Source organism: Leptinotarsa decemlineata, unplaced genomic scaffold (assembly GCF_025532065.1).
Source record: "Leptinotarsa decemlineata unplaced genomic scaffold, Ldec_3_MD MMD2_tig00000882_RagTag_RagTag, whole genome shotgun sequence".
Lineage (NCBI taxonomy): Eukaryota > Metazoa > Arthropoda > Insecta > Coleoptera > Chrysomelidae > Leptinotarsa > Leptinotarsa decemlineata.
In genome coordinates this window covers 11,655,600-11,681,151 of record NW_027412556.1, presented here as the reverse complement: position 1 = coordinate 11,681,151, position 25,552 = coordinate 11,655,600, and the positions used below count along the sequence as shown (strand labels likewise).

Here is a 25,552-nt window from a genome sequence, read left to right as displayed (position 1 = left end):
AGCTCATATAATGTTCTTGAAAGCGATTCCTACATGCTCTGCCAGTTTGACCTTAGGACAAGTTTGACAACTCAATTTATATACTCCTGATTCCTCGAAATTTGATGTGTTGTCTTTATTATTTCTACCTAACTTTTTCAACCTATTACCTGTTCTAAATGCAATTTTAATATCTTGTTTTTTCAAAAATCATGCCACTTTTTCTGTTGTTTGTCCAAAATATATTAAAGTTCAATAATTTACTCACTAACTACTTACTTTCGTTGTTTCCATATTTCTGGTAGTCAATTATAGTTTGAAATGTCAACGTATGAATTGGTCTATTTCCTTCTGTTGCATTCATATGTTTTTTCCATTTCACTAATGATTATTATTTTCAACATGTAGAAACTGATTTTCATTGGAATTTATGATATCGATAGTTTTTTGCAGATACTCTCAAAAAAATATAGAACTATTGATCCCGATTTTCAAAAATTAACCATTGTTGAATATCTAGTCTCGTTGAAATCTCGTTGAAGTCCGCATTGTATAAGAGTAATCCTCCATTTATTTTGAAGACATTTCTCATTTGTGACGAAACAGAAAAATATCTATTCTTTCAGAAAATCCGTCAACAAACATGCTTATAACTAGCGGGCAAAAATATCTTTTCGGAAGTGTAAATATTGAAACAGCAAATAGTGGAATGTTCAATTCAGAAATTTTCACTTCAGTTAAAAGCACTTAGGTGACGATCAAGTAATTAGTGGGACTGTGAAATCTTGTGAGTGTTTGTGACGTATATAAAATAATTGAAGTGAGTAAGGAACGCTGCTAAAAAAATTTAGTACGTAGAACTGTGATAAATGATATCATCATTGTACAATGATATGAGTTTTACCCTGTTTGTGAAATCAAAAGTGCCGTGAGACTGAAATGATTCTAGATATTTCGTAAAATATTTTAGTTATCGACAGATGACTCTCAGAAATTGTTTATGAATACTTTTTCGATTTTCTCGTAATTGTTGAAAGAAGAACTGTATTTGAAAATTTAAAAATATTGAATTGTTGAAAAAAAACTAAAAGGCTGCGAAATCAAACTGAATTTTGGTAATCAAAAAAATATATTTCAAGGTATCTGTATTCCCTTGGCTCTTGAAAACATGAAAACATAAAAACAACGAATGGTAAATGACCTAATAATATCGTTTCTATACTTTACATTCAATACTCATAGTTTATTTTCTTGATTGCTTCGTATTATTTTTTTTATTCTCCCGAATAAATGAGCCCTAGTTTTCTATATTTTTTCTTGGCTCTATTGACACTTGCCAATCATACTCTTTGAAGAAAGCTTCACACTTTGGGTGTCAGCTCTCGGCTTCTTGGAAATACGTTTTGACCTCGTCAGCCTTAGCAATGGCTAAAGAGATCGAAATTCCAGAGAATACTTGTGTCTCATCAATTGATTTAGATGTTTGGGTAGTCGTATTTTTCGGCTCAATTTTCTCGATGAAAAAGCATAAACTCACTATATCTGACTAGAAATGTTTGCTTTCGTCAGGCACTGACGCTGCAAAATTCCTTTACGCCTGCTAGATAATAGTATTCATTATCTTGGTTAGCAATGAATTAAAAATGTTGAATACACACAGAAATCACAATGAAAGTCTAATATTTGTTGAGGGCTTGACATATCTTTACAATATCGAAGGAAAGTAAATATAAAATAGTTACCATTGAAGTATTGTCTGCTATTTTCTGTAATTTAACATTGAATGGTTGTTCAGACAAGGTACGTAAGTTGTGAGTTTTCATAATTCATTTATATTCATGTGTTATCACACAGTCATTCAAATATTTATTTGGTAATGCTTTCATTTTTTCGATATCTTCGTTCATTTCATTTGAATAGAAAATCATTCAAGAAGTAGTAGCCTCACTATATTCTAGAAAGACCTATTTGTTAGGTGGACGTCCATGAAATAAGTGTGTTTGCGTTTGTGTCTAAAACTCATGCACACAGTTCAATGCCTGAAAAGATTAAAGAAGACTCCAATGAGGTCATTTTATTATTTCATCTCTACTCTCGTGCAAGGGCCTAGCCAGGACTGTTTATAGGTGGAGGACAGACAAAGAAAATTCTAGATTATATTGTTTTTATCGTTGTTTTCAACATATGAGTTTCACATGAGCAGTGTAAGTGGTATGTCACCCATATTTGGAATAACGCAATCGAGAAACATGGAGAATCAAGAGCTGTTGCGCTTGATATTTCTTTGACCGTGTGTGGCATGAGAGTTTGTGCTAGCCAAACTTTGGAGCTATGGCTTGTTGGATCATTTCTGTGTATGGCTCTCCAGCTCCTTGAAAAATGTGACCTGCAAGTGGCAGTCGATGAATATCTCTCAAATACTTTTACCATCAACGCTGGTGTTCCCCAGGGATCCACATTATCACCAACCCTCTTTTTATTGTATTTCCTAGACTTATTGGAAAAAACCAAGAATTCAATATATTGCTTTACCGACGACAGCACAATTGTCTCATGCCATGTGTATTCCAGGACATCGGTTACGGAGGCACATCTTCACAGACAGCAGGATGTTGCATACCTCAATAAGGATCTAGGAATGGTGAAAGTAACCAGGTTCAATTTGATGCCACAAAAACCCATGCATCGGTTTTCTCTAAGAAGATAAATGTCTCCAAACCGAATATAATAATGTTAGGTCAGACAATTCCGCTTTCTGCTTTGATAAGTTTGTTGGGAGTTAAAATGGACACCAATATGTCTTGGCACAATCATGTCGCTAGAATTGCAAAGGCTGCTTTTCAACTAAAAAACTATACACACCTCAGCCCCTTTTTATGCTTTATGAAGCTCAGATCAGACCTTCTTTGTAGTATCGTTCTTAAGTATGGAGCTCTGTCCCCAAACATACTCTGAACTTGGTGGATTCTATCCGTCTGATTGAAGAAGCGAACATCACGTGCAACCTTGATAGTCTGAAACATCGAAGGAAGGTTGGAGATTTGTCTCTCTTCTATAGATACTTTCAGGTGAGGTGTTTCAGTGACTTGGCACATTTGATTCCACCGAGAGCGGTAGATATCAGTAATACGCGACGGACTGAGGCTGCTCATAATTTTGAGGTTCGACTCAGTACACTTCGAACTCCACTGTTTAAGAATTCTTTCATTTGGAGAACTGCGTGTATGTGGAATGAACTTTGAGGTGCTCTGAGAGCACCTCAAGGATTTTTCTGCAGTGCTTGTGTTTTGTCCTTGAAAAAAATTAACTGAAATCAGAAATAGCTTTATCACTCGACAATAAATCTACGAGGTTCTTCACAAAATCTTTTCAAAGCTTCTCGTACAGTTTCATCTTCCTCTTCTTCAATCCAGTGAACGCTCAGCATACATGAAACGTTTGAACGAGTTTCGTCATCGTAGACCGCAACCACGCAATCGCACGTTTCACAAATCACCGTCCGGAAATTAAACGAATTCAGCTTTGAAGTTCTGTCTCACCCACCATACTCTCCAGATCTTTCGCTAACCGACTTTCCTAGCACTTCGATAACTTTCTCACGGTAAAATCTTCGTCAATTAGAACCAGGCAAAAACGGTCTTTGTCGACTTCACCGAATCCCGGACAACCAATTTTGATGCCGATGGAATTATTCAACTTTGTGTTACGTTGGCAAAAGTGCAATGATTCAAATGGGTCTTATTCCGATTGAATAGAATAGGTATTCACTGAGATATTACAGTTTGAAGTAGATTCATGAAAACTAATAGAACTTTTGAAGTAACCTAATATAGTCTAATCAACAAGTTCAAAAACATGAAAAATAGAGATAAAGGTCCTAAAAATATGAGCGATAGCTATTTCGATTCGGAATCACCTCTAGAAAAATGTTTTTGAAGGATTTTGGCGCAGGTAAAAAATTGCAATTGTTATTAACAAAATAAGAGTAAAAAAAAATGGTATTTAGTTTTTCGTTGATAACTCAAAAAATATTAATATTCAAGCAATTATGAAAAAAACTCGTTAAAGAGGAGGAAATTTCCGATAAAAAAGTCCCGACTCCCGAAACTCTATTTCCAATATTTATAATTTCAATTTGACTTTGAAAATAGGGTTCCGCGCGGCTGTTACGGTATGCGCGTGCTGCCGCTAAAGAGAGTTTATCAAAAAAATAATTTTTTTTAAACATAAAATGTCATTTTGAAAATTTAAAAAAAATTCTTGTATCTCCTTAACACTTGAATGAATTGAGTCCCGTAGGAAAAAAGTTTTATCAGCATTTTTCAAATTTTTTCCAATCTCCGTTGGCATAAATAATGGGATAAAAGTTATAAATAATTGGCCTATGAATTTCAAACTTCGTGGAGCCCTTTTGATATATATACTTCATACAATCCTGCGATAAAATTTCATAAAAACTTATTAATTTGTTAATTATGATTTCTTAATCTATTGCAAAATGGAATATCTAAAAATTGTTGATAACATTTTTTTTTCAATTGATATTCAGCTATGTCTGTTTTCACATTAAACAATGGCAGTTAGTACCATAGGATATGAATTTTTTACGTAATTTGTTCATTAAATTGTTTTAAAAAAATAAAGAAATATAATATTTTTGAAAAATTTTTTTTTGCTATTTTGTTGTCTAGAGATAATTATGAACCTTAGAATATTTTTTTATTTTAATTTTTATTTGTTTAAAATCGATTTTTTTATTTGTTCAATTTTATTTGTTCGATTGTTCAAATAATTAGTTAAGAAATAATTTTGCTTTTGAAAATCATAATTTACAATTCTGAATGGTTCGTCAGAAAAAAAAATATGACCTAATTGTTTATTAGTTTAACAATTTGTTATAAACAAATATTGACCAACGTTATACTTTTTTTCTGAAACAGAAAAAAATTATCAAAACCGCTATATATAAGGAAGTGACATAAAAAGAAAGTATTATAATAAATTAAAAAAATGTAATACTGTTAAACTAATAAACAATTAAATAATGAATGAACAATATTTTTTGCCAAACTATTGAAAGTGTAAATTATGATTTTCAGGAGCAAAATTATTTCTTAAATGAATATTTAAACCATCGAAATATAAAAAAATCGATTTTGAACAATTAAAAATTAATATTGAGAATAATAAAAAAAATCATAATTATCTCTAGACAACAGAATAGCAAAATGTTAATAAATGCCATTGCTTAATGCGAAAACAGGTATAGCTGAATATCAATTGAAAAAAAAATTTCATCAACAATTTTTAGATATTTCTTTTTGCAATAGTTATAAAAAATCATAATTAACAAATTAATAAATTTTTATGAACTTTTATCGCAGGATCGTATGGAGTATATATATCAAAAGGACTTCACGAAGTTTAAAATTTATAGGCCAATTATTTATACCTTTTATCCCATCATTTATGCTAACGGAGATTGGGAAAAAATTCTTTAGTTAACAATTGAATAACTTTTTGAAAAATGGTGATAAAAACTTTTTTTCTACGAGACTCGATTCATTCAAATGTTAAGAAGATACTAGATTTTTTAAATTTTCAAAATGACATTTTATGTTATAAAAAAATTATGTCTTTTGATAAACTCTCTTTAGCGGCAGCGCGCGCATGCCGTAAAAGCCGCGCGGAACCCTATTTCCAACGTCAAATTAAAATTATGAATAATGGAGATAAAGTTTCGGGAGTCGGAATTTTTTCATTGGAAATTTCCTTCTCTTTAACGAGCTCTTTTCAAAATTGCTTAAATATCAATATTTTTTGAGTTACTAACGACTAACTAAATACAATTTTTTTGAATCTCATTTTGTTAATAACAATTGCAACTTTTTACCTGCGCTAAAATCCTTCAAAAGCATCTTTCTAGAGGTGATTCCGAATCGAATGAGCTATCGCTCATATTTTTAGGACCTTTATCTTTATTTTTCTTGTGCATGAACTTATTGATTAGACCAATATCTACAGTCTACAGTTAGTGTTAATGCAGAAGAATATACTTGTAATCTTTGAATTATATCTAATTTTTAATTGGTGCTTTTTTATTCACAGAAAAAATGGAGGAGGTGAAGGCAGATGAAGGAGACAAAAAGAAGAATCCCTATGATAGAGCCAACTTCATTTCAAAGTTATTTTTTCTGTAGGTATCTGAGAATTTAGTGAATATTTATTCTTGAAAAACATTTTTGTGAATGTTATGGGATAGAAAGGAATTGCACTCATACCAAAACGATTTTTCAGTAACTTTCATTACTGAGGCTGAAATTTCAACTTCATAGAAACGTATGGAACATTAAAACATTTCTATAACGTATTAGGATCTTATAACTGTTTACGTGCAGTAACATGTTTATTTTCACAATTGTGAATCCAATTGAAAAATCAGGTGGCAAAATTCAGATCATGTTTTACATTTGGTTGAAGTTTTGAAATGTTTGAATTGTTTTGCAAGTTTTCTACACTATTATGCTCTGATATGTGAGTGAAGTATTGTCATCCCATTTGATTTTTGTATCATGATTTCTAAAATCTAAATTATACAGTATAATTAGAAATGCAACATGTTACCATTTAATATAATAAATATAGTTTCAAAAACTAAAAAACACGCTCTTGAAGAACATCGAACTGAAAAGTTAGAAATATTTTTTTGTCAAATAAGCTTAAAACAATAACGAATGAAAAATACTACAAGCGACGGGCGTTTGATATACAAAAGAATAATAGAATATAATAGAATATCCATATAACTATGTTATATACGAGAGTACATTTATAGCAAGTCAGTTAGATTAAAAATACATCATAAAGGTATATTAAAAATACCCAGAAGGACATGATAGCAACAAATAAAGATTGCCACGTTGAGTATATTTATGATAATTCTGATATAAAAATTGAAATAGTGATGATATTCATCAGAGCACTTCTGAGGAAACAGAGTCGAGCGAATGGGATCTTAAAGGAGTGTTCAAAGAGGCAGTTCAGGATATTACATGTATTCTTTAAAGTAAACTACTGAATAGAAGCAGTGCTGCAAAAAAAATCTTCTTATCTTTTTTTGAAAGGAAATTATATTGAGTGACTTGATATCAGATGGTAATATATTATACACATGATACTCTGGTGAATTTCTTTGGGAGACTGTAAGCGTGTACCTGGGAATTCTGATATAATCAAATCGTCTTGTATCATAGGAATGTACTTGAGATTGTGTTACCAAATTTCTTGTTTGTCTATGTATTTCTGTAAGTCTGATATATGTATAAGGAAGGTAGCGATAAAATTTTGAGGCGAAAAAATAAAGGACGACAATGTTCTCTGCTATTACAATTTAAAATTATTCTCGGGGTATTTTTTTGTTGTCGAAAAATCTGCAGTGACTTCGAAGAGTTACCCACATTATGATACCGTAACTCATATGAGCATGAAAAAGTGCAAAGTAGGTACTTTTTAGTGTATCATGATTAACATATCTCTTCAATTGCCGAAATAAAAATAGCGTACTAGAAAGTTTATGTCTGAGTTGTTCAATATGACAATTCCAGCCAAGTCTGTTATCAATAGTTATTCCCAATAATTTAACGTTATTGTCCTACATGAGGAAATTATTTGTATAAAATGTGATATTCTGGGTTTTACTATTATCAAGTTCTAGCTTATTAGCATGAAAACAATATTTGGCTTTTTCTTGTAAGGCCAGTGATAACATCGGTAGTTGCTGATAGTCATAGTGAGAGGTAATCAGCAAACAAAGTACACTTTTCCGGCAAAAGATATTGGCGCAAATCATTAATGTAAATGATAAACAGTAACGGTCCAAGGACCGAACCCGTGGGACACCATATATGTTAGTTTTTAACTCTAACCTCTCATTGCTGACTTCAACAACTTGATAGCGATTTTTAAGGCAAGATTCAAAAGCTTCAGAACAACTTCTCTCAGTCCATAATCTCTCAGCTTCTGAAGAAGCATATCATGAGAGACACAGTCGAAAGCTTTCGAAAAATCACATAGGATTACTGATGCATGATGTCCTTCGTCCATCGCCTCAACTATATCTCTCACAACACTCATCACTGAACGAGTAGTCGAGTTGTTTTTTCGAAAACCAAATTGAAAATCATGGACGTAGTAATTCATCTCTACTACTATTTTATCTTTTCGAGAATCTTTGAAAATATAAAAATCATCGAAATCGGACGAAAGTTATCAGGAAGTGCTTTGTCACCCTTCTTATGAATTGGTATAACTTTTGCATACTGGAATACATGCGGAAACACACCAGTGAATAAAATTAAGTTAATGAGCTCTGTTAATTGTAGTAATATTATGTCAATGGTATCTTTTAATATTCTTCTGTTTAGGTTGTGAAAATCTGTGCATTTTGAATTTTTCAAACAGTTTACAGTATCCAGTACTTCTTGAGATGTAACTGGTGGAAAAAAAAGGCCTTCGAGGGGGCCGGAAATTTTTTGAATTGTAATTTGATAAGTAATTCAGAGTCTGATATTTGCGGTAAAGAGTTTATTATATTTTCAGCTATTCCTATAAAAAAGTTATTGAAATCATCTGGGGTTATATCCATATCTAATTGGTTGAGTCTATTTTTGTTCCTCTCATAATAATAATAATAATAATAATAATAATAATATTTATTCACCATTTTTGATACACTTTGGTATATATGGTAAGTCAGTTGTACTACAGGCTAGTAAAGATAAAAAGAGTTGGAGATTGAATACAGAATCACTTCCAAATATACACATATACACATATATACACACATATACAAGTAAGCATAGATGCCCTCAAATTAACTAAACATTTTACATCATTCACATAATTTAATCTAAATTAAATTTCGTCCACTGTGAATTTGATTGTTTGTGAGATTGTCAATTAAAAAATCTTGGTAACTGTAATAGCCTCTTTCTAAAAGCATAGTTTTAACATAATCATGGAATACCTTGTCACTTGTGATTTTTTTAACTTCATTTGGCAGCTTATTGAAGCACGTAATGGCATTATACTGAGGGGATTTTTTATAGCTTGTCATGAGATGCTGAGGGATTTTTAGGAAATCACTGTTTCTTGAATTATGACTGTGATCTGAAGCAGTCTTATCATATAATTTATTGTTTTGCCTAACAAATGAAATACATTTAAAAATGAAGATGGAAGGGGCTGTCAATAATTTTTTGTCTATAAAGACTGGCCGGCAGCTATCCCGGAAATCCATATTGAAGATTAGCCTTATGATGCGTTTTTGTGCTATGAAGACTCTGGAAAAATCCCTTGCTCTGCCCCAAGCCATAATATTAAGACTTATATGAGGGTAGGCTATGGCATAATATATACTGAGTAAGGCAGTTTCATCCAAACAGGATTTCAGTTGTTTTATGGCATAATATGCTCTATTTAACTTAGCACATATATAGTCCACCTGCCTTTCCCAATTAAGATTGGCGTCTAGGAACGTCCCTAAAAATTTCATTTCTTCAGAAGTTTTAATGTCATAACTAGAGTGTCAACCAATTGGAATATTTCTTCTGAAGTGAAAGTTAACACTGATCGATTTAGAAGTATTTAGAATGAGCTTATTTCTTTGGCACCAGGTACTGAACTGATCAATAATATGTTCAGATTTGCTGATGAGTTGTTCAGCATTATTGCCTGCTTTGGTTACCGTTGTATAATCAGCAAACATTGTGACGTAGCCTCCCTTTATATGTTGAGGAAGATCATTAACATAGAGAAGAAACAGTAGAGGTCCAAGAACAGAGCCCTGTGACACCCCGAGTTTTACCGTCTTTGACTCAGATGTAACTCCATTGCAGATTACAACCATTTCTCTGTTTGTCATATAGGATTGTATCCAATTTATTATATTTCGTGGAAACCCGAACAATGACAGTTTTTTTATGAGAAATTCCGCGCATACTGTATCAAACGCTTTTGATAGATCGAAAAATAGTGAGATCACATAATTTTTTTTATCAATCTCTGTGTAAATATAATTCAGAAGATGATAGGAAGCTGTTTCTATAGATTTATTTTTCCTGAAACCATGCTGAGACATACATAACAGCCTATTTGATTCCAAATGATCCATAACCCTACGTGCTACAACTTTTTCAAATAATTTAGATATCGAGCATAACAAAGATATTTGCCTATAGTTGTCCCTATCTGTAGGGTTTCCTTTTTTATATACAGGTATAACGAGTGATTTTTTCAGAACTTCTGGAAAGTATCCTTGTATAAGTGATTGATTCATTAAGTATGTTAAAGGAACGACAATAGATGGTAATATTTTCTTAATTGTTATAATTGATAGTTTATCAAAGCCTGCCGTTTTTTTGTTTTTCATTTCTGATAGGACATTCGATATCTCATATTCCGTAACCGGATAAGATTGGAACGGTTCAATAATGGTAATATTTTCAGTAACAGTACAGGGTAGAGATAAGTTTTGCCCGAAGTGATTTGATATGGAATTTTCAGCTGCATTTGAGAAATATTCAGCAAATATTTCAGTTACTTCCTCTGAGTCAATTTTAGACCCATCATCATAGTTGAGAGTTATTGTTTTTTTCGAGTTGTTTGTGCTTCGTCCTAATTCTTTATTTATTATCTTCCAAGTCTCTCTAGTTTTGTTTTCTGACTGGTTTATTCTAGACTTAAAATAGTTATTTTTTGCCAACTTTACATTATGTTTGTACTCTCGCAATCTTGATTTATAATGTTCAATCAAGTGAGGTTCAGATCTTTGGGAATTTGAGAGAAGCCAAAACACTTCCTTTAATTTTTTACTTTCATCAATGATTGCATGAGTTATCCAGCTTTTCTGGTAGGATTTCCATAGCACCGCTTTTTTGGACATGATACATCGAAACACCAAATCAGTGTGTTATAGAAGTACTCAAAAGCTTCATTTATTTGTAAATAAAAAATTTGGCACCGATCTTCACGAGTTAACCGATGTTGTAGTTCGGTCATATTGTCATCGCATAAACTACGCCTCTCGATATATGATATTTTGTTTTTCTCATTGCATACAGTGTTTGTTTCTTTATATACCAGAATGTGTGCCAAATGATCGGCTATATTTGGTTGGACCAAATTTATTTCCCATTTTGGTTGAGGTAGGCTGGTCACCATGTAATCAATGCAGGATGAGGTAGTGTGCGCGTTTTTATTAGTGAAAATTCTAGTGGCACCTTGAGGATTATTGCTTATCTGGTATGAATTGAAAATGTCAAATAGTAGTTTTGTATTCAGATCCGATTTATGACAGTTTATATTAAAATCACCACACAGTATTATGAAGTCAGATCTTTTAGATGCAAGGTGGAGTGTCTGCGTAAGCATTCCATAGTTCACAACTCGCTAACAGGCTTTTGATTTGTTATCTGAGGAAGCGATAAATTGTTTCTTATAGTCAGATTTCAGATTTTTATAGATATTCCAATGATGATTATCTCTGCTAATATTACAAATGGATTTTATCTCAGTTAATTTTTTTCTCATTTCTTTCAGCGAGTTGTTATACCACGATATTGGAGGTTTATCGTTTCCAGTAATTTTTCTCAAGGGAAATATGTTTTCAAAGTTTGCCGAGTAAGACTCAACCATAAAATTTGTAAGGAAATTTACGTCCCTGTTTTTAAAGTAAATAGTTCAATCTATTATCGATAAGTTCTTTCTTAGTTCCGTAATCCCTTTGTCTGTGATACATTTCTGTAGGGTAACGCCAGAAAGTCTTTCCGGTGTATTCAGGTATACAAAATAATGATCTGAATGGTCTGACAGGCAAGGTTCTATGATCTCAGATTCATAACACTGGTGATCAACATTTGTTAAGATATTGTCAATGCATTTTGCCGAATGTGATGTCATTCTAGTGGATTGTAAATATGTAAATATGGTACAAAGCGCCATAATTTGAAATATCCTTCATTAGTTCAAGAAACTATGAAAGTCCCAGTATTGATCCTTGTGGGACTCCAAAATAACGATTTTTTCAGCGCCCTTCATTCAGTGCCCATGAAAGAGAAGTCCTCTTTTCTTTTTTCAAAGTTTTCTTTCAAGTCTGCTATGGACCACTTTGGAAAAAATATTTCCAGTGATATGAATAATATGAATGCGAAAAAAGTTATAAAAATTCGAAACATACAAACACGTGGTTATATATTTCGTTTTTCACGAAAACCTGAATTTTTCAGATTTTTATTACCCTACTTTGTGAAAGGCTACAAAAGAGAACTGACTGAAGATGATATGTATAGTCATAGACATAAACATGACTCCGGTAAGCTCGGAGAGAGATTGGAAGCAGCTTGGCAGTACCAGGTTAAGCACAAAAAGAATCCTTCACTTATCAAAGCTCTCTGTAGCATATTTCTCTTTGAAATCTTCATGCTCTGGATCATTGTATTTGCAGCTGAAATAATCAGGTGAGGATTTCCAAACACAAGTTCAAAAATAACTGAAACAAAGTCATTTTCCGATTTTTTGGCCGTGATCTACATGTTTTCATGCATGAGGTTTCGTCTACATCCACGGTAGACATTATCAAATGCGATGAGGCAAGAGACGAAGTACTTCAGTTGAGCGCAAAGGTCTAGTTGCAGCATTCTTTAATGTCCACCGCACTTGTATACAAACCAACTCGCTCAAACACCTGCAGATCATAGTAAAAAAACAGAAAATAGTTTTGACACTTACAAGTGGAGAGAATATTTGCGCGATATTTCATACGGAGTTGAAAATTATATTGTTGCTTCATTGAACATAATTTTGTCCACAGGTTGAGCCAACCTATGCTGATATCAATGCTTCTCACACTGTACGACGAAAACCAAGTTGCAGAAAATCAGAAATATTTGTATATATACTCAGGACTTATTGTCTTGTCGCTATTAATAACTGTGTTCCTTATGCATACCTTCCAACTACAGATTATGCAAGTGGGCATGAAGATGAGGATTGCATGTTGTTCTCTCGTGTACAGGAAAGCTCTCAGATTGAACAAATCCGCTCTTGCTGAGACCACAATCGGACAAATGGTTAATTTGCTGTCCAACGATGTGGGAAGATTCGACCAGGCTACCCATTTCATGCACCATTTGATAATGGGACCTGTGGAGACATTGGTTGTTATGATTTTGTGTTATTTCAGTATTGGATACACCGGACTAATAGGAGCTGTATTTCTCTTAATTTCTGTTCCATTTCAATGTGAGTAAAAGTAAGGTGTTTTTTCTGTGGAAGCTCTGCTCGTGAATCTCCTCTGTTGACTCTAAATAACCAAAGAATCCGACCCTGAGTCCACAGAGGGGATGGACATCAGACGTCGATTAAACTTACACCAAGTGACTTCCATGTTGAGCTTCTGAGCTGTGAAACTCTTGATGCTGCTAACAATTCAAGTAGACTAGATTTTGCAGCTAGGGAGCGATTCAGTCGCCTCCTCAAGAGTAGTTTATCTCACATTCTGCCTTGCAGCAGAAGTAGAATCTGTATTGAGAGAGAAACATACTTTTCCCAAGCAGGTCAACAAACCTGCTTGAACAATTATTATCTGTTTTTTAAATCTGTTTCAAAATCTGATTTTCCGTTATTCAGCTGTCGCCTCCATACGAACGACAACTTTCAGAAGTTGACAAACTTGTACGAGCTGAGGACTAACGAGGTCTTACCTTTTAACGTGTAATTCCTAACACGGTTGCAGAATCATTCCAGCTTCAACCAGATAAATTCTCCCGAAAAATATCTGGTCCAGGCGGGAATCGAACTCACGGTCTTCCTATCGTGAGTTGGGCGCACTACCACTGCAGCCAAAACCAGAAACTGAATTTAATGATCAGGTATAGTCACTGAGGCTGACATGGAGGAATTTCCAAAAGATGGTTCACAGGTACAATTCTCGAGATGAACTTTTCGGCCTTCATGACTACAGGTTACCTTAGCGGGGCAGATGAGCGCCTGCTTACCAGTGTGCACAGTTAGTACCTTGCAGTGAGGACCTCAAAACAGGTCCTCACTGCACAAGATTTTTGGAGTAGATATTGCAAGCCTTCTCAGAACTCAAACTCTGTACCTGCTTTTCATTGGACCGGATCAAGTTTCCAGTCTCTGTCTTGTCAGTTGGCTGGCAGTCATTAGATTATGTTTTAATCAGATTGCAACCAGTATATTTTTTGTAAACTTCGAGAGAAAATGTCAAATTTATATTTTGCATGATTCTATACCAGATAGTGCCTTTTGCTGTTATGTAAATGTAATATTCAGTTATACTTCAATTTAGTTTTTTAAATTTGAAATGATAATTTAGAAAAGTGTGTTGAAATGAGATATTCATTTTTGGAAGTATTGATATTTGTGGGGAAAAAAACGTTTGGCTTCGACATTGTTTGAAGATGGAAAAGCAAATCGCCAAAACGCCTTTTCTCCCAAAATCTGATCCCTCCTAGCATGTTTTCTTTTTATGCTTTTAGCTTTGAATATATGAAGGTAAAACTGAAAACTCTGGCATAGAATAAATCCAAAACAAGCACTTTTACCAATCACAAGAAATAGTAGGGGAGTAGGGGAGGGTCGGGTAAGTTGACGACGTTAACATAAAAAAAATAATTTCAGCTTGTCATTTGAATTATTTTCAAAATTGTTTATTTATATACGATGATAAACATGTTGATACGACTCGCCTCAAAATTGTATTTATCTCGAAGTTTTCGAAGGATTTGAAAAAATTTCTAAACTGAAATTTTGTTGAAACCCATAAGACCTATCGATGTAGGCTCGGGAGTTCTGAGACTTATTTTGAATTTCATCTAAAAAGACTTTATTCAGTCTTTGCCAGCCATTTTTGATGATTTATTAAACCGATGTGAAATTTTGTTCTGCTCTGAATAATCAAATGCTAGTCTTCCGAGCTGAACTTTAGTAAGCTCGAAAGCTCTTTTGTCGATATCTGCTATATAGTTGGCAAGAGGCTGACTTTGATCTGAACTGCAAGTATTGTGGTATCTTCCACCATGTTCTGGAAGTGCTCCTTCTCGATGTTTCTTTATATAGCGTCTTAAAGTTGCCTCGGGGATATCGTAGCGTGACGCAGCACTTTTGCAAGATTCACCACCATCCACTGCCTCCAACGCTGCAATCAAACTCACTTCGCTCCAGGACCACCTTTCAGACAACTTTGTATATTTTTGTGGCATTCTGTAAAGTTAAACGAATTTACTGTGCGAAACTTTGTGCATGGGTAAGATGACGACCTTGTTGGTGCGGTAAGATGACGAAATTCGTCATCTTACTGCACCATCTCATCCGTTGAGGTTATATTTGAAGCCGGAGAGCATATTTCCACGACAAACATGATACCGATAATAATTGTAGTGACATGCTATGGAATACATTCATTACTAGCAATTGAGCACAATCAAATGTCAATATACCTTCAACAATTGGTTAGGATGCTTATTCAACACAATGGTTATTTGAATTGAAGGGGTTATATTTTTAGGAGTGATTAATTTTTGGGAAAGGTAATTTTTGGCATTCTACTACTGCATCTGATACATATATATATATATATATATATATATATATATATATATATATATATATATATATATATATATATATATATATGTATATATATATATATATGACCATTCATTCAAAGTAGAACTCATGTGAATGATATCTGATTCTTATTCCACAACGAATGTTCGAAATACAAACTGAGTAGAGAAAAGTATCTTCTGTATAATTCAGTGTTCATATAGAAGTATTTGTTTCGAAAGAATTCTTTTTCTTTCGTGTAATTCAATATTTATATGAAAGTAGCTGTTTCAGGAGAACTTTCTTTCAGTTTGTGTCTGAAAGTTACTTCTTTGCATGATCTACACATCCATGTATAGAGGTACTTATTTTCAAATTGATTTCTTCCTTCCTTTCTTTGGAAGATTCTCTCATCCCTTTTTTTTGTATCAGATGGAGTAGTAGAATGCCAAAAACTTTCTTTCCCAAAAAACAAAAAACCATGGGTATGTTAGAGCAATATGCGAGGTACACTCATTTCTACTGTAGCTGCAGGGTTGCGTTCCTAACTTAATTCCATTAATGTTGGCGAGATGGCGGCACCATGCAGAAAACCCACATTGTTCCGTTTGAAGAAATTACTAGCCGTTCGTCATCTTACCCACTTCGTCAATTTACCCGACTTTCCCCTATTGCATTTGAGGTGATTGAGTTCTTGTTTTGGAATGATTCCTTCAGTTTGAGAGGCTGTTATTGGCCATTTGACGATTCATTGTTATTTTCAGCATGGCTTGGTAAAAAGACTTCCAAGTATAGGTTGAATACAGCTCTGCGTACGGATGAACGAGTACGTTTAATGAATGAGATAATTTCTGGTATACAAGTGATAAAAATGTACGCCTGGGAAAAATCTTTCGCCAAGTTGGTGGAACTAGCCAGAATGTAAGTAGTTTGCTCAAAAGTTGTTTTTTTTTGTTGAGTTTCCAATAATTTTAAGTTATAAGATGAAATGGATCCCAAAAATAAACTAATATTCTACACCGGATAGCATTGTTTCGACACGATACAGTTTTCAAAGGTACTAGACTGATTACAAATGCATTGCTGGACTCCAAAATATCGAACATTCTTTGTATTCTACACTTTTTCGTTGAATAATACAGATTGAAATCTACCTCGATGTTTTCGATAGGAAATGGATTTATCGAGAGAGAAGCCATAGCCAGTGCAGTAATTTTCAAATTCTTCAAACGCGTTATTGATTTTTTCGCTTGTTATACGATCACGGAGGTACAGAAGGGCCATATAGGGTCCTGCAACAGTGGCGCGGTGTTCCATATCTCTATTTAGCCGCCACATATGGATTTCACAGTGGAAATATCATTGATATCATAGCGATAAAATTGAAACAAGATTTCGCTTTGAAAAAAGTCTTTCATCAAGTTTATGGCGTAGAAATAGGAAGAACGACCGTTTTTCGAAAAAAATGCTTATTTAATTGGCGCTCCTTATGAATCGATAATATATATGGTGTTCCATTCAAAATAAGGAAGATTCTGGAAATATGTATTTACAATTAATATGTGGCAAGCAGTTTTTCATACCATGTATATCACAGGTCGATTTAATGTATATCGTTTGAGAGAGTTACCACTGTAAAATATTTGACCAAAAAAAATTCAATTGGAAATTCCACAACTTTATAATTTCAAATATTCTATGTGACGAATATTGGAAAAAAAACTTTTCTTGCTAGATATCTCGAAAACCGTCAATATTTTCGAAGTGAAGATATACATGTGTCTTTTATTTTCTATGTAGAAACCGAAAAGCGATGAAAATATAGTTTGTCATTCAAAAAATACAGTTGGGATCCGCCCAGAAAAATTAAACACCCTGTGTTACCGCAAATATTTTTATTTTGTCGAGCTTCAGCAATAAGGTAACATTATAGACATTTAGATTCCTATCTGTTTCCTAAATGGAGATATGGAACACCGCGCCAGTGTTGCAGGACCCTGTAGATTTTCATTGGTGGTTTCTTAAAAATCAAGATTTTAAAACTCGAAATTTTGACTCCAGTATCGGAATTACGACTTTGATCTCGAGATTTCGAGTTCGAAGTCGAAATTTCGACAGAGAACTCAATCTTCGAATATCAAAGATAAACGAGGCTCCCCATGGCGGTCAGTTGCAAAGCCGCTTCGACATCTACCACTATCGAGATTCTGTCTTTCACTGGTTTTACGAATAATCGAAGTACTGAAACAGCGCTTTATGATTTCAATGAACACTCAATAACTTCTCTTAAATACAAATTTCAAATAAACGGTTTATTCATTAATTTCTCAAAAGCGTTGGATTGTGTGGATCACGAGTTAATAATTTTGAAGATGAATAGACTTAGGGTGCGTGGAATTATGCAAGATTTGATAAAGACATATCTTCACAATAGAAAACACCAAGTCATTGAACAAGGCGTGAAAAGTCAACCAATAACAATAAAACAGGGTGTTCTCTAGGGATCCATACTGAGACCACGTTTCTTTTCAATTTATGCTACTGATCTGATAACATATCTTCATGACCTTACGACGAAACATATGCAGACGACGCTAACCTTTTTATCAAAGCAAACAATCCCATAATACTTCCAGAAATAACTAAATTGCTTGATAAAAAAGTAATAGCGTGAGACACTAAAAATCATCTACCATTCAACATCTATGAAACAGTGTCGATGAAATATTCGTTAGGTAATATGAATAACACTCTCAGTATATTGAAATATAATGATCTGAAGTTTACATCTTGTTCAACAACAATAACGCTCGGCCTCACTGTAGATCAAGAACTCACATGGAATCCACATATTCATCAACTCTGCGATATATTGAAAAAACATTTTTATGCACTAAGATCCATGCAAAATCACTGCAGCAAAGAAGTTTTGCTAAGTCTATACTATGCGACCAACAAATCTCATATAAGATACGGCACTGGGGGATGGAATCTTCTGACAACGCATTCATGATTTAACACTCGACAGCACCGTTTGTCATCTATGGAAACCGATCCTATAGATGGCGTTTTCGTGAGGTAAGATGCCATCGCCCTTACTGACTTAGGCTTGTCCTTCAAGGGCAGTAGAATGCGCAACGCATTTGTGCTAAGTAAAACAGGCCATCATTGATTACCGAAACGACAGGTGGGAGGAGCTGTTGGAATCCATTGAGCCTGGGAGTGACGAGCTTTGGCGAATCACTCATAGACTCAAGGGAAAGAAGACAGCTCCCTCACCCATTCACGGAGAGCGCGGTGTATGCTACTCCCCCGCCGACAAAGCGTTGGCTTTTGCTGACACGATGGAACGTCAGTTTCAACTTAACGTTGACGACAATGACGACATCGACCGCGATATTCTGCTCGAAGATCGGGTTTACCGCATCCTCAGGGAGGATGACGATGATGTCATTCGTCCGGCTTCTGTGGAAGAATTAAAGGGCTACATCAAGGCTGCAAAAGCCAAGAAAGCCCGGGGGTTGACTCAATAACAAACAAGTTATTGAAGAAGCTCCCGGAAAACTGCGTCGAGAGCCTACTGAACATCATCAACAGCTCTCTGGCTCTAAGATACTTCCCCAGAAGCTGAAAACATGCGGTCGTCGTCATGCTCCCAAAACAGGGGCAGAACCGGCTTTTCCCGCAGAATTATCGCCCGATTAGTCTGCTCTCGTCGGCGGCTAAGCTGGCTGAAAGAGTCGTACTTCAAAGGCTCAACGAAGAAGTTGAGGATCGGAATGTTCTGCCTGATGAGCAATTCGGCTTCAGGAGAGAACATTCCACTGAGTTGCAGGCTCTGAGACTGGTCGAAAATACCATCGCGGAGCTAAATAGGAACAAAAAAGTTCATCTAGTCCTACTAGACATTTCGAAGGCCTTCGACCGCGTTTGGCATGAAGGCCTTCTTCACAAATTGATCGCGTTCGACCTGCCTCAGGGCCTGATCCGGTGGATTGGGTCTTTCCTGAAAGACAGAACATTTCAGGTAAGAGTAGAGGGCTCTCTGTCTGACAACAGAGAGATCCTCGCTGGAGTGCCATAGGGGGGCGTGCTCTCTCCCAAGCTCTATTCCCTTTATACCAGCGACCTTCCGAGGTCCGAACATGTGAAGGTATCTCTCTACGCCGATGACACGGCTCTCCTCTCATCTTCCATGGGTCGGGACCTCGGGATCGTCTATATGCAACGTGCATTGGGCGACCTCGAGCGCTGGTACCTCGAGTGGAAGATCCGAGTGAATCCGGAAAAAACTCAGTCAATAACCATGGGAAGAACGATAGCTTATCCGGCCATGAAAGTAAGAATCTCTGGAAGGGAGATTGATTGGCAAACGCGGGTCAAGTACCTAGGTCTTCTTATAGACCGTAGGCTCACCTGGAACCCGCACCTGTTAAGCGTAAAGGCAAAGATCCAGGGTCGGGTGGCAAGCCTGTACCCTTTGATAAATAGAAAATCTAAGTTAAGCCTAAAGAATAAAATCACGATCTATAACATGATGTTCAAGTCTGTCATCATATATGGTTCAGGCGTTTGGGGACAAGTGGCTCCGACTAACATCTCCATCTTGGAGACTTTACAAAATAAAATTCTACGGATGATTGTGAATGCTCCGTGGTTCGTGCGGAATGAAGCCATCCGCAGAGATTTGAAGCTGCCTTCCATTCAGCAGTCCATCCAGTCGAAGAACCGGCGAGTTTTAGATTACGCTGAAACTCACGAAAATCCTTTAGTCAGGGAAGCTATAGATTACACTGTAGACGACCCCTCCCGATATAGAAGGCCCCGACACTCTGTCGAATGAGGCCCCTATGTCCTCCGTTAACAGATGAATAATATCTTCATCCATCTCACCCCAGCCAGGTAGGGGTATACAGCGAAGGGCGGTATGGATGTCTGAGGACTTTCATGCCACCATCAAACACCAGTCATGACCCGTTTGTCTTTCTGACGAACACCAGTTAAAAGGGGAAGGGAGCCAGGCTTCAACCTGAATGAACTCAAGATGGATTACGTCGCATTTGTGATTCAACATAGCACCACTGATGAAACCTATTAATGAGTGGATACCTGTCTGGTATGGAATCATGAATGGGTCGTGTTTGGCTCCAATACATTGAAAGACAAAGGACAGCCCTTGTCGGCGTTCGATGTCGAAGTTTGGTTTTTCAATTCATTTTTGATATTCAAAGACAAAGTTCTCTTTCGATACCCTAGATGGTGTCTTCGTGAGTGGAGACGTCATGGCTCTAACTCACTCAGTCTTGTCCTTTAAGAACGACTTCAAACTTCAATTTCGACTTTGATTTCAAAATTCCAGGTTTTAAATCGTAATTTCGATATTGAAGTCAAAATTTCCAATTTCAAAGTCGTAATTTCCAAAGGAAAAAATGATGAAAATATGTGGCCCATCTGCGCTTCCGTATTCGACTGTAGTATTGGATATCAGGATCCGAATAAATAATAATTTGGTCAACTGTACCAAATTCCTCGAAGAGGTAATGAAGAGAAGAATACCAAGAATAGAGCCGTGGGGAACTTTTCTGTCAGTATTAGGATTCAATATAAAAAAGCAGTTTTAAGATTTCACTTAGCTTGAGTTACATCCTTTGAATCCAAAACAAGCACTCTCACCACCACCAGAACTGCTTCACTCTACTTGATGACGGTAGAAAAAATTGTTGAAACTGAAACTGGTCTCTATTCATATCACAATTTGCTATCTTCAAATTTTCGAAAGCTTACCAAACTCCAGTGTCATATACCGAAATTTCAGATATATTTCATTGGCCGTTTCCACTCACAAGTTGAGGATACTAGATTTTTCCGGTCTTCGAAATCGAACATGTGCGACGTGCTCTTTGAGACGAGTTTCGAAGGATCGCTGAGTCTGACCGATACATGTTTTATCACAGTCCCTACAGCTCATTCCATATATTCCCCAATTTTCATTTCCTGACATCTTGTCTTTAGGGTTACCTAACATTTGTTGAAGTGAGCAAACAGTTTTGAAGACTACTTTCATGTTCAACTTGGATCGCTTAGTAGTTGGTAGGTATATTTTTGGGAGAATCACTTTGGATACGTGGAATCGGCTTAAATTGTTCTGACTAAGCTAACAAAAAAGTGGTAAATAACATAGAAAGTTTCAATTCTCTCTTCTTCACCAAGTATGAAGTCTAAGCATTTTGATTTTATATACAGATAGGCCTATAGTGATGAAGGTTGCCTGTAGATGGATCAAAAACACCTTCAGGTTCTGGTGCAGGTGTTTTCAGTCCCAGACCCAGAAAAGAGTTATCTACCTGCCTAGGAACTTATGCGACTGTATTTCAAGCGGAAATTTACGCTATTAAATTGTGTGCGGAGAGATTGAATAAATCCAAACTCACTCACAAGTCAATAACAATATTCTCGGATAGTCAAGTGGCGTTGGAAGCTCTTGGCTCCTACCGAGCAACGTCTGAATTGGTAGCAAACTGCCAAAAACGACTCTCCTCGATAGGAAGACTCAACAGATTGTCTTTGGTCTGGATTCCTGGCCATACTGGCCTGGAAGGCAATGAAGCTGCTGACTCTCTTATAAAGGAGGGGACTGCAAGCGGCTTCATTGGACCAGAACCTATCATTGGCATCGCTTTGGGCTTTGCCAAACAAACACTGAACACCTAGATGGCAAGAAGATTTATGGACTTCTGGCAGAATCTTCCAGGATTGGCTCACTCCAAGGCGTTTATTCACCCTTCGAAGCTTGTTTCCAAACAGTTGTCGGACTGCTCTAGGGATGAACTACGATGTCTAACAGGTTTTCTTTCAGGTCTGTGTCATTTGAATCATCATATGCTATACATCAATAGAGTTTTTTTTGTTTTCATTTATAATGATACGTTGAATGTGTTTCTGTTTTTGAAGTTGTTCAACCTTATGATTTCACCGGATTATTGAGTGGTTCTTTACGATCCATTCGACGGACTTTCTCGAGCATTCATCTGAATTCAGTGCTGAATCACCTTTTTTCTCAAAAGTGTTTTCAGTTTTTGATACTGTTGATATATCAGCTCGAAAGCTGTTACATGCTTACGAACATCCACTTTCGAAAGACATTAATAGTAATGAACCTAATTTTTCAGGAGGGAAATGAAGTTCATCCGTCTCACATCTACCATCAGAGCCATATTGATGTCATGTGCTATTGTTCTCAACAGAGGAGCAGTCTTCTGGTGTATCCTAGTTTATGTACTCACGGGAAACCCCCTTAACTCCGCTTATGTTTTCACAATGACCTCATTCTATCGACTTTTGAACACGATTACAATGTTCTTCCCCCAAGCAATTTCGCAAGTCTCAGAAATGTTCATATCTATTAAAAGAATCAGAACCTTCCTGATGTTCGATGAACTCGATTTTGGAACCGTCAATTCACTGAAAAGTATAACGAATGGAGTGAACAAAGATGGACTTACTACCGAAAGGAAAGATGTGGGAATTCGGTTGAACAAAGCTTCTGCAAAGTGGTTGAAATCTCTGCCAGAAAATAATTTAGAAGATATATCTTTGGATGTGACCAGCGGAGATCTTGTTGCTGTGGTGGGATCTGTAGGAAGTGGCAAAACTACCCTGCTCAACATGGTACTTGGAGAATTAGTACCTCAAGCTGGCACTGTCAAAGTGAAGGGAACCGTTTCCTATGCCTCTCAAGAGCCTTGGTTGTTTGGAGGCAGTGTTAGGCAAAACATCATCTTTGGGCAGGAATTTGATCAGAGGAAATACGACGAAGTTGTCAGAGTTTGTGCCTTAGAAAGAGACTTCAAACTCTTTCCCCACGGTGACAGAACTTTAGCTGGCGAAAGAGGTGTCACCTTGAGCGGAGGACAAAGAGCCCGGATCAACCTAGCCAGGGCGGTCTACAAAGAAGCAGACATCTACCTATTAGATGACCCATTATCAGCTGTTGATACCCACGTTGGAAAGCAACTATTCGATGAATGCATCTGCGAGTATCTGAGAGAAAAATGCGTTATTCTGGTGACCCACCAACTTCAGTACTTGAAAAATGTAAATAACATATATCTACTAGATTATGGAAAAGTTCTGGTATCCGGATCATATGATGAGATCAGAACTTCCGACACCAAGTTCTCCAGGATGTTGGCCAACTTGGAGGAAGAAGAGGAAGAGATAAGGAGGAAGTCCATGATATTGGCGGAGAAACAAGAAGAGCAACTCTTAGATGACGACGACCAAATACAAATTTTACAGAGAGAGGAGAAAGGAGTGGGAGGAATTTCTTGGCATGTTTACAAGAGTTATATGAAAGCCGGTGGAAATATTCTGAAAGTGTTTCTGTTATGTTCAGTTTTTTTACTGAGTCAGGTATTGGAGAGTGGTGCGGAGTATTTCGTTACATTCTGGTGAGTAGATGACTTCACAACTACTGTACTTCTTAGCGATTGTATATAATGTATTGAACTAAGAGATTCAACAACACGTTGATCTCATACAGTCACTTGAACATATTCACTCCATTCAAATATTTTATAAGAATTATGCTTCGGTCGGTAGCCAGGTGGTTCGACGCGGGTGCTTTGTTCACTCACTCGAATTGACTGCCGTGTTGGTCGGTGGTTCAAGCCCTAGTCTAAACGATCGATTTTAACTTGCAATCGTTCAACCCGTGTTAGGAATCACACGTTAAAAGGTAAGGCCTCGTTAATCCTCAGCTCACACAAGTTTCGACTTTTGAGGGTTGTCATTCGTAGGAGTGCGACAGCTGGTTAACGGAAAAAACAGATTTTAAACAGATTTAAACAGATATTCAAAATGTCCTCAACGAAGGTTTTTGCACAAAGGAAATTTATTACTTATGTAACTTGCATTTATCAATTTTGATGATCAAAAAACTGAGAAATGATGCAGATGCTTATCTTGAAGTTTCAGAGGCTGAAAGTGAATTGAAAAAAAGATCGAATGTAACTGCATTCTTTTCCTTTGACACGCCTAATTTTTGAACTTCTTTGACAGTTATCAAGAAGAAATCGATGAAAATCTCTAATTTTCTTCACAAAAACTATGTTTTGTTCAATATATTCAGATTACATTCAAAGTAACCAAAGCAATTAATTTTCTTCCTAGAATCATTTAAAAATCATTAGCACTCTGAAAATTCTATGAAACTCATTTATTTACGAAACTCATTCAAAGTGAACACTATCTCGTTCTACACATTTCAATCTCACATAATGATAATAGATTTCTGAAGTTTATAACTATAGAATACATCTGAGAGAAAAAGTTCGATAGAAATAGATTGAAAATAAAAAAAATTGGTCACAACATTGGTTTACAACCTTCATATGGGAGACGGCATAGGACATTCAATGTGTAAAAGAGAGATTATAGCCAGGCGTAAGAGTGTCAGAGAGATGGAAAGTGCATTGAGCGCCGGAGCTGATCCGTTCTAAAGATGAACAGATGTAACGGGCGTCCTAAATACGCAATATACCGGGTGTCTCGAACATGATTGCGTTAAAAAAACATTACAATTCAACGGGGTCTAACGTTTTGAAGTACGATCCCAATGAAAAATGTATACAGAGTGTTTTGAAAATATATTGTAAAGAAAAGAAACCTGACAGTTTAACGGGGTCTAGTGTTCCGAATTTCAATCCCAATGAGGAAATCATACAGGGTATTTTCAAAATACTCAAAACACGTATACAGATTGTATATCTACAGAATTATTTGTTTCCGTGTAACTGACAGTTTTGAAAGTAGTAGTTCTCTTATTTTCATGATTATCCGAAAAAAAAATCAATATCTTAGACAACATTCTGCTCTTCTCTGCTTGCTATACAATATTTTGAATTGCCTCTATGGGACGAAATTCCTGACTGATATTGAGACTGAT

The 25,552-nt window shown here is 35.8% G+C and overlaps 1 protein-coding gene across 5 annotated transcripts in view; it reads left to right on the top strand.

Annotated features, from left to right (window-relative positions):
* Window positions 1-645: 645 nt before the first annotated feature.
* The window catches only part of LOC111504628 (probable multidrug resistance-associated protein lethal(2)03659), a 44,114-nt gene continuing 19,207 nt past the window's right edge, over window positions 646-25,552 (top strand). Inside the window, exons 1-6 of one of the 5 annotated variants that reach the window (XM_074175008.1) lie at window positions 646-799; window positions 6,088-6,175; window positions 12,264-12,494; window positions 12,848-13,278; window positions 16,371-16,527; window positions 22,776-24,056. In XM_074175008.1, coding sequence (XP_074031109.1) covers window positions 6,093-6,175; window positions 12,264-12,494; window positions 12,848-13,278; window positions 16,371-16,527; window positions 22,776-24,056 — 2,183 coding nt within the window. In that variant the 5' untranslated portion in view covers window positions 646-799; window positions 6,088-6,092. The other 4 variants (XM_074175010.1, XM_074175009.1, XM_074175012.1 and 1 more) reach the window with 4 other exon arrangements.